This window comes from Pipistrellus hanaki, assembly GCF_964339955.1.
Source record: "Pipistrellus hanaki genome assembly, chromosome: 4".
Lineage (NCBI taxonomy): Eukaryota > Metazoa > Chordata > Mammalia > Chiroptera > Vespertilionidae > Pipistrellus > Pipistrellus hanaki.
Genome location: NC_140506.1, coordinates 94,923,722 through 94,935,913, shown reverse-complemented (window position 1 = coordinate 94,935,913; position 12,192 = coordinate 94,923,722). Strand labels below are relative to the sequence as shown.

General features: G+C 44.6%; 2 protein-coding genes across 8 annotated transcripts in view; both read left to right on the top strand.

The window, feature by feature from the left end:
• LOC311622128 (acyl-coenzyme A synthetase ACSM1, mitochondrial-like) overlaps nucleotides 1-11,619 on the top strand; it is a 93,715-nt gene extending 82,096 nt beyond the window's left edge. For all 5 annotated transcript variants that reach the window (XM_084882943.1, XM_084882942.1, XM_084882944.1 and 2 more), the window contains one exon: nucleotides 11,445-11,619. The gene's annotated coding sequence lies outside the window, so the exon portion shown is untranslated. The remainder of the gene's footprint in view (nucleotides 1-11,444) is intronic.
• Nucleotides 1-11,619, top strand: part of LOC311622127 (acyl-coenzyme A synthetase ACSM1, mitochondrial-like) — a 40,420-nt gene extending 28,801 nt beyond the window's left edge. For all 3 annotated transcript variants that reach the window (XM_084882941.1, XM_084882939.1, XM_084882940.1), the window contains exons 10-14: nucleotides 136-237; nucleotides 3,295-3,422; nucleotides 4,412-4,511; nucleotides 5,908-6,027; nucleotides 11,275-11,619. In XM_084882941.1, coding sequence (XP_084739067.1) covers nucleotides 136-237; nucleotides 3,295-3,422; nucleotides 4,412-4,511; nucleotides 5,908-6,027; nucleotides 11,275-11,370 — 546 coding nt within the window. In that variant the 3' untranslated portion in view covers nucleotides 11,371-11,619. The remainder of the gene's footprint in view (nucleotides 1-135; nucleotides 238-3,294; nucleotides 3,423-4,411; nucleotides 4,512-5,907; nucleotides 6,028-11,274) is intronic.
• Nucleotides 11,620-12,192: the final 573 nt, after the last annotated feature.

Sequence of the window (12,192 nt, the reverse complement as noted above, 5' to 3'; positions counted from 1 at the left end):
TTTTCTGACAGGGATCTCCCCATGGTCCCCACTGGTGTCACACGTATAAGTCAGGCAGAGTTTGGGGGAAGGGAGTGCGCAGGAGGCAGGAGGGTTGGGAGCCCTGCAGGGGGCCTCACAGACCTCTTGCTCCAGATCATCGACGACAAAGGCAACATCCTGCCGCCCAACACTGAGGGCAACCTTGGCATCAGGATGAAGCCCACCAAGCCCATCGGCCTGTTCATGTTGTATGAGGTGAGGGCGCCCCGCCTGCTGCTCCCTGGCCCGAGCACCCCTGCAGCGATAAGGGAGGGCTCCCAACTCTACATCCTTTGACTCCTCCCATCTCCCGTTATGTGCTCCAGTTCAGTGAAGCCAGGTCTAGTTCACACAAAGCTCACAGTCTTTCCTCTCCTGACCCACGTGGCACTGGTGTGGTGGAGAAGCCTGGCTTGGGAATCATCGGACTTGGGGGCTGATGATTAAGAATGCAGGCTTCGGCTGGGTTCACATCCTACCTCCAATTTACCAACAGGGTGTGCACAAATCTAGTAACTGTCCTGAGCCTCCTGAGACCTCCCCTACCCTACTTCTCAGAGAAAACCACCTGCAGACCATAGGGGTCATGTTTTTACCTGTGTCAAATGTATGGCAGAACTAAGGTTCAAACCCATGTCTTTCAGCCCCAGAGCCTAATGGGAAATCCAGAGATTACAGAAACTTGTGATGGCTCTAAGGAAACTTGCTCAGACTCCTGACCAGATAAACCTTAGCCCTCCCAGGGTAGTAGAGGCCACTAAGCGGAAATTCTCAGCTTCCAAGATGGGTATGGAAGGGTGGGCACACCTGAAATGAATCTCAGATTCCATCTCCTTTCTCCAAAAGAACAGCCATCAGAGGCTCTCTCTTGTTGTCACTGTTGTCATCCCTGTGGCCTGGAGGGGCCGCTGCTCCTCATGTGATACTATCAACCAACAGTTAAAACTGCTGGCTAACCTATTCATCAATTTTGTTTATCTTTTCAAAGATCCAGCTCTTAATTTCCTTAATTGTTTTGTGTTTTTCTTTTAGTCTTTATGTCATTTATTTCTGCTTTAATCTTTTCTTGTCCTCTTTCCAGTTCTTTAAGTTGAAGGGTTATATAGTTTATTGTTAATTTTTCTTGTTTTGAGGTAGGCCTATCTTGCTATGAACTTCCCTTTCAGACTGCTTTTGCTGTGTCCCCGAGATTTTGGGTTGTTGTGTGTTCATTTTCATTTGTTTCTACGAAGGTTTGTTTGTTTGTTTGTTTGTTTGTTTGTTTATTTATTTATTTATTTATTGGTGTGATTTGGTAACCCATTCTTTGTTTAATAACATGCTACTTAGCCTCCATGTGTTTGAATGTTTTGGGGTGTTTTTTACTGTAGCTGATTTCTAATTTCATTCCACTGTGATATGAGAATTTGCTTGATATGGTTTCGGTCTTCTTGAACTTGTAGAGACTTGTTTTGTGTCCTAACATGTGGTCTATCTTTGTGAATGATCCATGTGCACTTGAGAACAATGTACTATATTCTGCTGCTTTGGGGTGAACTGTTCTATAAATGTCAATTACATCCATCTGATCCAGTGTGTCCTTCAGATTCACTGTTTCTGTTTCACATTTTGTCTGGAGGATCTATCCAGTGAAGTTAGCAGGGTGGTAAAGTCCCCTGCTATGAGTGTATTGCTGTCAATCTCTCCTCTAGCTGTTAAAGTTTAGCAGTTTTTAAATATATTTAGGTGCTCCTATATTGAGTGTATATATGTTTACTAGGGTTCTATCCTCTTACTGGATCCATCCCTTTTGTATTATGTACTAAAGTGATCTTTGTTGTCTTTTGTGATGGCCTTTACTTTGAAGTCTATTTTGTCAGATATGAGTATTGCTAATCAAGCCTTTTTTTTCCTTTCAATTTGCATGGAAAAAATTCCCCCCCCCCCATTTCTTCACTCTCATCCTGTGCATGTCTTTTGTTCTGAGGAGGGTCTCTTATAGACAGCATATAGTTGGCTCGTGTTTTTGTATCTATTCAGCTATCCTATGCCTTTTGATTGGACCATGTATTTCATTTACATTAGGGTTATTATTGATAGGTACTTATTTATTGCCATTTTAATTCTTTATGTGTATGTTTCTCTCTCTGTTTCTCCTTCTCATTACAGCAGGGCCTATAACATTTCTTGTAATGCTGGCTTGGTGGTGATGTACTCCTTTGGCCTTTTTATCTTATCTGGGAAGCTCTTTATTTGACTGTCTAATTTGAATGATAGCCTTGCTAGATATAGTGATCTTGGTCTTAGATTCTTGCTTTTCATTACCTTGCATACTTCATGCTATTCCCTTCTGGCCTATAGAGTTTCTTTTTTTTTAATGTATATATTTTATTGATTTTGTACAGAGAGGAAGGGAGAGAGATAGAGAGTTAGAAACATCGATGAGAGAGAGTCATCGATCAGCTGCCTCTTGCACACCCCTACTGGGGATATGCCCGCAACCAAGGTACATGCCCTTGACCGGAATTGAACCTGGGACCCTTCAGTCCCCAAGCCGACACTCTATCCATTGAGCCAAACCGGTCTCGGCATGGCCTATAGAGTTTCTGATGATAAATCAGGTGTCAGCCTTATGGGAGCTCTTTTGTTTAGGTAAGTTTGCTTTCCTCTTGTTGCCTTTAAGATTCTCTCTTAGTCTTTAATTTTTGGCATTTTAATGATGATGTGTCAGGGCATGGGTCTGTTTGGGTTCTTCTTGTTTGGAGTTCCCTGTGCCTTCTGAACTTGTGTGACTTTTTCCTCCACCAGGTTAGAGAAGTTTTCTGCCATTATTTCATCAAACATTGATTAGCTGACTCCTGTACGCCTCCTACTGGGCATTGAGCCCACAACCTGGGCATGTGCCCTGACCAAGAAGTGAACTGGCCACCTTTTGGTACATGGGATGACACTCAAGCAAATGAGCCACACTTGCCAGGGCCACAAGCTTCCTTTGAGGATGAGATGAGATGGTACTTGGGGAAGAAAATTCATTTAGAAAAGTTTATTATTACCTTCCATCAGTTCAACCACTGTATTATATTAATATCAATTGTCAGTGTGTTTTGTACATTAATTGACCATTAGCATGCATTGAGTGTTTGCATGTAAAGTAAATAGACTCAGAGAGATTATAAAGTTGCACAGGTGCCTGGTGGAGTGAGAAGCAGGATTCAAACCCAGATCTGAGCCCCATGTTGCAGCTCAGCATCTCTAATCTCACTTTCTTCAACAAGAGTGACATTCTCTTTGCAGAATAACCCAGTGAAGACAGCCAAAGTGGAGTGTGGAGACTTTTACAACACTGGGGACAAAGCAACTATTGACGAAGAGGGCTACATCTGGTTCCTGGGGAGGGACGATGACATCATCAATGCCTCTGGGTAGGTGTGGCTGACCTGGGCCTGGCAGACACTAGCTTGCTTGCCCATTCCTCCATGCATTGGGGATGAAACATGCAGTGTGTTCCTGAATGCAGCCACGTTACAGGGCCCCGGCCTGGGGTATCTGTGCATCCCCCCAACATCAAAAGAAAGTTCAAGAACCCTGGAAGAACAAGCACAGGAGACATCATCCAATTTAAAGAGGGGATATAGGATTGGCAAGGGAGATCTTGTTTGAGCCCCCATCTTCCCCCATTTGTTGGGGGACATTATTCTTTGTGTTCTTCCAATGGGACACATGCCACAGAACAACAGCAATACCAGCTAAGCTCATGGAGAACTTACTGTGTGAAAGTACACTGCTCTGTGCTTTGTTCACCCAGTAGATGCCATTATTGTGCCTATCTTACAGATGAGAGCACTGAGTCACTGACCAGTGAACTAAGTTGCTGAAAGTTTCCAAGATAGTGCAGGGAGAGGCCCAGATTTGAACCGAGGTAGTGTGGCTCCTGATCTGTTGTCTTTACCACTTAGGTGTTGTAGGGAGAAAAAGTGACACATGTAACAACTTCCCTTGGATGCATCAGGGAAATTAGTTTCATTTTACTTTTTGAATTTCTACATTGGATGCTGATGTAGTGAGACAGAATTTCCCTAAATCTTTAAGACTAAGTTTGAGGCTCCCAAGTGTACAGTAAGAGTCCTGCTGGGAAGATCCTTGTGCCACACACTCAGCCTCAGGAGAACAGCCTTCCACCCCCACTGCCCACCAGAGGCAGTGGGGGGAGGCCTTGGGAGCATCTGAGTTTGCAATGCCCAGATCTTCACATCCTGGTCCCTACAGAGCCTTCTCCCAGTCCTCTGGCTCTTGTTAAGGTTGCCCTCTGTGCCCAGGGAAGCTGTGACTCCCACACATGAGATTGGAGGGCCCGGGTCACTCCAGCCCTGGCATCTGCTCAGAAGCAGAGCAGGAACCATTGGTCCCACAGGTACCGCATTGGGCCGGCAGAGGTGGAGAACGCGCTGGCAGAGCATCCGGCGGTGGCTGAGTCAGCTGTGGTGAGCAGCCCGGACCCGATCCGAGGGCAGGTGAGGGGAAGGACAGGAGATAAGGGACCTGCGTGTCCGGGAATCTTCCAAAGCAGTGGGTATGCGTGCCACACTTACACTGATTGGGCAGCAGGAGGCACTGTGGCATCATCCGTGACAATCCTGACTAGAAACTGGTGTGCTGGCTCATTTAGCCCTCACAACTACCTAATGAGTTCGAGACTTTTACTTATTATCCCTTTAAATAGACAGAGAGGCAGCATAAAGAAGTTAAGTAACTTGCTCGGATTACACTGTAGTGGAGCCAGGATGGAAATCTGAAACTCTGTTTCCAATGCATTCACTGGATTTATTGAGCACCTACTAGGTACAAGGCCTGCACAATTCAATGAAGACATAAATCCTAAAAGCTAAGGTGCAAATCAACCTAATGGTAAAACAATTAGTCCCTGTGATGCACACTGACCACCAGGTTGTGGGCTAGATCCCCAGTAGGGGGCCTGCAGGAGGCATCAGAGTGATGATTCTGTCTCATCATTGATGTTTATATCTCCCCCACCTTTCCTTCTGAAATCAATAAAAACATATATATATATTTTTTAAAAAGAATCAACAACTTCTTAAAAAATATAAAAACAATAAGTTCAATAAGTTACCAACAATTATTAAATGCCCACAGGTTCCAGGCACAGAACTGTATATTCATTAGCAGTAAAAATAGTGATGAGAATAATGATGCTGAGTGTGAGTGTCCCCCCCACATCCCATGTGGTTCAGAGTTCAGGTTCAGGGTTCGGGCTCTGGAGGAAGCCACCTGCAAATGAAAGAGACTAGAAAATATTAATTTGGAAACACAGGGGGCCATGCAGGAGCCCAGCTCAAGAGCAAGGACTCTGCTTTGCTCTGGCCTTTCGATCCCTTTTATTCAGGTTTTGGGACACACCCATAGCCCTTAGGCAGACAATTCCAATGATAGCCCATCAATAAGAATTTACTTAAGACTAAAATGTAGAAGTTGCTTCAGCTCTCTTTGTCTCAACTAGACAGTGGGTGCTTGGCTCTGACCTTGAAGAGCTTCAAGGTTGAACAGCCTTCTGTTTCCTTGTCCACACCTCTCTGCTAGTGAAGACAATGGACAGCTTTCAACAGCTGAGGATAATAACAAAGTTAAGCTAGGTGCATGTGTACTAACTCATGGAATCTGAACATAAGGCCACCATGGGATGGATCTGTACTCTGCACATGTCACAGAGAAGGAATCTGAGGTTAAGTGATTTTGCAAGGGAAAGGTAGAAATCGAAGTATTTGGATTTGAGCCGTTTCCAAAGGCTCCGGTGTCAGCTTGTTTTGCCATTCATTGCATAAACACTTACTTTTTAAACCCGGCCACTGAGTGGCACTGACCCTGAGCCCCCGCTCTGGTTCTGCGTTGCAGGTGGTGAAAGCCTTCGTTGTCCTGACCCCACAGTTTCTGTCCCATGACCGGGACCAGCTCATCAAGGAGCTGCAGGAGCACGTGAAGTCAGTGACCGCCCCGTACAAGTACCCGAGGAAGGTGAGTGGGGCCATGCGCGTGCCTTCTGAGCTCCGCTGCCCCGAGTCTGGTCGGGTGGCCGGGAGATGCTGACCCCGAACACAGAAGGAGCATTTTTCTCTGCAGAAGAAGCAATTCGGCTTAGGGGTGGATGCAGCCAACTGCCTGGGATGGAACCTCTGTTCTGGGCCGGAATCCCCCAAATGCGCTGCACATTACCCTGAGGGCAAAACAATCAGACCAGTGCCCAAAGCTATTGAAGAAGGCTATTTAACATCTTTCAAAATTTGCAAAAGAAATCCAAATCAGCCACTTTCTAACTATTCTTAAATTTGATTCATACTAAGAAATACATTCAATATTTCCACTCAATACTTACTTATGTACACAACAAACAAATGTTAACAAAATTATATATATCCTTAAAACAAGTTCATTCTTTTTTTATATACAAAATAATTAGCCCTTTACATTCAATAAACATTAACATTTCAAGAAAAACTATTTTGAATATAATAATGTTACATGTAATAAACAACATTTCAAGGAAAATAATTTTAAATATATTACATGCAATAAACATTAATATTTCAAGAGAAAAAAAGATGTAAAATATAATAATACTAGAGGCCCGTTGCATGAAGAGATGTGTGCAATAGGCTTTCCATCCCTTGGCTCCCAGTAGCAGTTTTCCTCTGGCACCTGGGAGCCAGGCTCTCGCTCCAGCTGGAGTCTTCGGCCTTTGCTGCAGACTGCGGCCAGAGTATGCCTTCTTCCTCTTTGTTGTAGGCTCCAGCCAGAGTCTTCCACCTTTGTCTTCGCCGCAGACTCTGGCTTGAGTCTGCCATCTTAGCTGCAGATTCAGGCCGGAGTCTGTAGTCTTCGTCTTCACTGTGGCCAGAGTGCTGCTCCTGTAGATCCCTTCGGCCCCACCCCCTCCCCCATTTCTGCCCTCCCTCTAATAGCAGGCGTCTTGTTCCTCTACTCTGTGCCTGGAGCAGCTGGGCAGCCACCATCTTTCTCCTTCTAATTTGCATATTCCCTCCTAATTGGCTGGTGGGCATAGCGGAGTGTTGGTTAATTTGGATATTTCTCTTTTATGAGTGTAGATTACCAAAACTGTACTAATATAGTATTCTATCACAAAGGATGTATTGATAGGAAAAATTAAAAAACTGCAAATAACAGGATTACTTCTATTATAGTCTAAAAATTTTTTTCCTCTGTCTCTATTTTTGTTCATCAGTTTAAGTTGTTCATTCTATTCCACAAATGTGATATTTATATTTCTCTGACTGGCTGATTTTTATTCTTTTTCACTTGCATGAAAAATTTTTTTTTTCCATTCCTTCACTCTCATCCTGTATGTGTCTTTTGTTTTGAGAAAGGTCTCTTGAAGACAGTATATAGGAGGGTGATATTTTTGGATCCATTCAGCTACCCCATGACTTTTTAAAAATAAACATTTATTTTCAAATATATTGATTGATTTCATAGAGGAAGGGAGAGGGAGAGATAGAAACATCAATGATGAGATAGAATCCTTGATTGGCTGCCTCCTGCACACTCCCTACTGGGGATTGACCTACAACCCAGGCATGTGCCCTGACTGTGAATCGAACAGTGACCTCCTGCTCCATTGGTGGATTCTCAACCACTAAGCCATGCCAGCCAGACCCCTAAGCCATTTGTTTGAAGCATTTAATGCATTTTCATTTAGGATTATTATTGATATGTACTTATTTATTGCCATATTAAGTCTGTATGGCTGTCCTATATCTATATCTATATCTATATCTATATCTATATCTATATCTATATCTACATCTACATCTATACCTGTATCTGTATCTATATCTATATCTATATCTATATCTGAGTTCTCAGTAGCACCACCCACAGCTGAGATATCTCTCTTGGACTTCAGTTGCTGTTCTTGGGCACCCAGCCAGCCCTTTAGCACCTCCACCCCTCCTGTAAGCCTCTATGTGGTCTTGACTTTTGGTCTTCAGACATCAGTGTTCTCTGCTCTGAGTTTTCTGTTGATTATTCAGGAAGTTGTTCTGTATTTTAGTTGTAATACCAGTTTGTTCCTGGGAGCATATTTGTGCAGCATCCACTTTCTATGCCACCATTTTATTATTGTTGTTATTATTATTATTATTTTAATGTGCATTTCTTTATTGATTTCAGAGAGGAAGGGAGAAGGAGAGAGAGGTAGAAACATCAATGATAAGAGAGAATCATTGATTGGCTGCCTCCTGCACACCCCCTCTGGGGACTGAGCCCACAACCCAGACATGTGTCCCTGGCCGGAATCAAACCTGGGACCCTTCAGTCCGCAGGCTGACATCCCATCCACTAAGCCAAGCTGGCTAGGGCCTCTGCCACCATTTTATATTTCATCTGTGGCAGCTCATTCTTATTCTTTTTATTCTATTACATTTTTTTTTTCTGTTTACATCTTTAGTTATTGTCAATCCTCGTTTGTGGATATTTTTCCCATTGTTTTTTTTTTTAATTTCTCTATTGATTATGGTATTACATAATTGTCCTCATCTCCCCATCTCTGTCCCAAACCCCGCCCCACATATGCCCCCCCACCCCCCCGCTTTGTCCATGACCACTAGTTAGGCTTATATGCATGCACAAAAGTCCTTTGGTTGATCTCTCCCCCTGGACCCACCCTCCCCTACCTTCCCTCTGAGGTTTGACAGTCTGATCACTGCTTCTCTGTCTCCGGGTCTATTTCTGTTCATCAATTTATGTTGTTCATTATCTCCCCTAGATGCATTAGATCGTGTGATATAAGGAATTCCCTTATAAGAACTGAAACTGAGACAAGCCATAATGGTTATGCTGAGAGGCAAACGAATCAGTCTATAGTGAGTTTCTTTCTGGGCCAACAGTTCTTTTGAGTCCCAATTTCAATGTCAAGCAGTACCTTATGTGTACATGTCAGCCATGGTGTTATAGATATGATTGGTGGACAAATGGTTGTGATGCATGTCCGACCGTCTCTGGTTTGGTCCTGGGCATCCTTCAGCTATGCACAGCTGCTGTCTGCTGCTATGGTGAGGTGTTGTCAGCATCTTCCATCTCTGGACTATTTCTCTTCTGTCTTTATGGCAGGAGGACAAGAGTGCTCCATTGTTTTTTAGAGAGTTATGGAAGGGAGGGACGGAGAGGGAGAGAGAGAGAGAGAGAGAGAGGGAGAAATGTAGAGAGAAATATAAATTGGCTGCCTCCTGTACACACCCCAACTAGGGCCTGGGATGGAAACTGCAATCCATATACATCCCCTTGATCTGGAATCACACCCATGACAGTTTGCTATGTGGGATGATGCTCCAACCACTGAGAAAGACTGGCCAGAGCTGCATTTGTCCTTTAGAGAAATTATAAAATTATTTGTAAAATTTAATATTATCTTGTAATTTTTAATGATGTAGATTTTTTATTTTTAATATAGAGGTGCCACAATATATTATTAAGATTAAAAAGTAGGCTATGAGAGAATATACTTAATATTATTGTATTTGTTTGGAAACAAAGTTTGATGCCAACAAGTGACCATTTATTACATTGTCTGAATGTTTATAGTTAGTGCATGTTGTAAAGCTGTGGAGCTAACAGTTACTGAATATTTACTTCACATGCCAGGCCCTGGGTTCAATGCTTCATGTGCATTCTTATTTCATTTATCCTCTCCGCAGCCTGAGATGGTCTAACCATGTATGTTACGGAGTTGAAATTGAGGCTCAGAGAACAGAGTTAATACAGGCAGAGCTGGAACTCAAACCAGTGACTCTAATGGCAGCAGTGTTCTTGCTTTAATGTTAGTCTTTGCTGCCTCCTAGAGAGTAGAATAGGGAATGCATACCAGTTAGAATGGGCTAGATAAGTAGTTTCCAACCACTTTGGGGCCATGCTCCATCTAAACATCTCTAAAATCCTGAGGCCCTGCTTGTGACATATACTTTCAAAAAGTGAACTTCTCATAGGAAGGAAGCCTAAAAGACCATTAACTTGGTGTAAACAAGCTTCCAAAAACATGGCATCCATGCAAGAGAAAAAGAATGAAAGGACAGTTGAAGTACTGAAGAAGAAATCACTAAGAAATTGTTAAAAATAATAATAATAATAATAATGATAATATGAAGTGATATGAAAAAAATAGCAAATGAAGTTTCAAAACATAATGGAGAACTGAAATGAATAAATATGTCACAATATATATTTATACTAGAAGCCTGGTGCATGAAAATCCATGCACTGAAGGTGGGATTCCTCAGCCCAGCCTGTCCCCCTCACAGTCTGGGAGCCCTTAGGGGCAGGAATCGGCCCAGCAATCAGGGGAAGGAAATGCTCCCATCACACCTCTGCTGCTGCCACTGCCAGCAATGCAAGCCTTGGTCAGCCCTGCTCACCTGAGACTTGGCCAGCTGGGGGGTTGAGGGGACTGGGCACCATCATCTTTTGGCTGTGGACACGTCCATCTTTGAGGGCGTGGCAGTCAATTAGCATGCTCCCTCCTTATTGGATGTGGGCGCCGCCATCTTTGAGGACAGGGAGTCAATTGGCATATTCCCTCCTTGTTAGCTGTGGGCCCCACCACCTTTGAGGGTGGGGCAGTCAATTAGCATGTGCCCTCTTTAATAGCTGTAGGCACATCCATCTTTGTGATGGTGTGAAGGTCAATTAGCATTTTCCCTCTTTATTAGGTAAGATTCTGTATATGAGGCCCCTAGAACAGTAAAAAATGGAAAAAATTCATTGTTGATAACTCATTCTAAAATTGCTCTCCTTAAAAATCAAATTGACCCCTGTGGGGCATGTGCCCCATGTGGAAACACCACTTGGCTAGTTGTTATTGTAACAAATAGCCCCACAGCAGCATGGTTTATTGTAAGAAAGGCTCATGCCACATGCCCATCCTGGTCTTCTGGGAGCAGGATAGAGAAGCAGCCCCCCCATAGGCACCTGCCAGGTGCTGTCAGAGATGGACAGAGTGGGTGGCCAGGCTCAGAGGTTCCCACTCTCCTGTGAGAGGGGGCATGCTTCACTACACCACATTTCATTGGTCAGAGCACGTCACAGGCTGCAGCAGCTTCAGGGGGTCAGGAGGAGGACCTGACGTACTTGGCCCCCACCACTGAGGCCACCACCTGCTGCAGCCTGTTTGGGGGACGTACAGTGTGAAGAGAGGAGTGGGGACGGGTAGGAAATGAAGCAGGACTCAGGCTGGTTTGCTTTCTCCTCACCCAGGTGCAGTTTGTCCCAGAGCTGCCCAAAACTGTCACTGGCAAGATCAAAAGGAATGAACTTCGGGAAAAGGAGTTCAGTCAGAAGCAACCACAGTAAATTCAGCATCCCTTCTGAGTGTGACCTTGGGCACACACCTGGCTCCCTCGGTGCCCCCACATGGCTGGGGCAAGGTGGGGGTGGTGGGGCTGATTGGGAAGGACCCAGGACTGCCAGCATTCCCTCATTTCTGTTGTTTTAAGTTAACATCAGTCACTACTCTGCCTCCAAGGCTCTTGTTCCTTTGGATTGCCCAGGTGGGCACTCAAATTGGGGCTGAAGATAATAAAGTGCTGACATTGACATCAAGGGTGATCCTGTGTTGTGCATTCATCATGTACATGAACCTGTGGTAAATGCTGTTCCTCCTTGCCCTCCCTTCTCCCTTTAGAGAGAGCAAGGACCTGGTTCTCCCTCCTGTTGTCTGCTGCACACACCCCAGTGTTCTCATGTGGCCCTGCACGTCCAGTAGATGTCCAGGACCCAGTTCTGGGAGTGATGCTCTGAGCAACCCAGGCACTTTCCTCAGCTAGGTCCCAGCCTAGGCCCAGTGTGGGCAAATGAGTGACTTGCTCTCCAGGAATGGAGTTCCATTGGACTCTCCCAGACTTCTCCAGAGGTTCCCAGTCCCTCGTTCCTAGGAGGGGCTAGGGGCCTAGGAGTCTTACCCTCAGCTTTCCCCCATGTGCATCCACCTAAATATTTCTTCCCAGGGATCCAGAGTTCTCCCTAAAAACTCTCCCTCCACACTCTTTAAGTTCTTTCTTTCATCAGAGTCTTCCACGTCTTCCTCCCCCTTCCCTTCATCCACCCTTGGAATGGGACCCCCAGGGCTCATCACAGGCTGGGAGGAGCAGGGGCAGAAGAGGCTCAGCCTGGGGG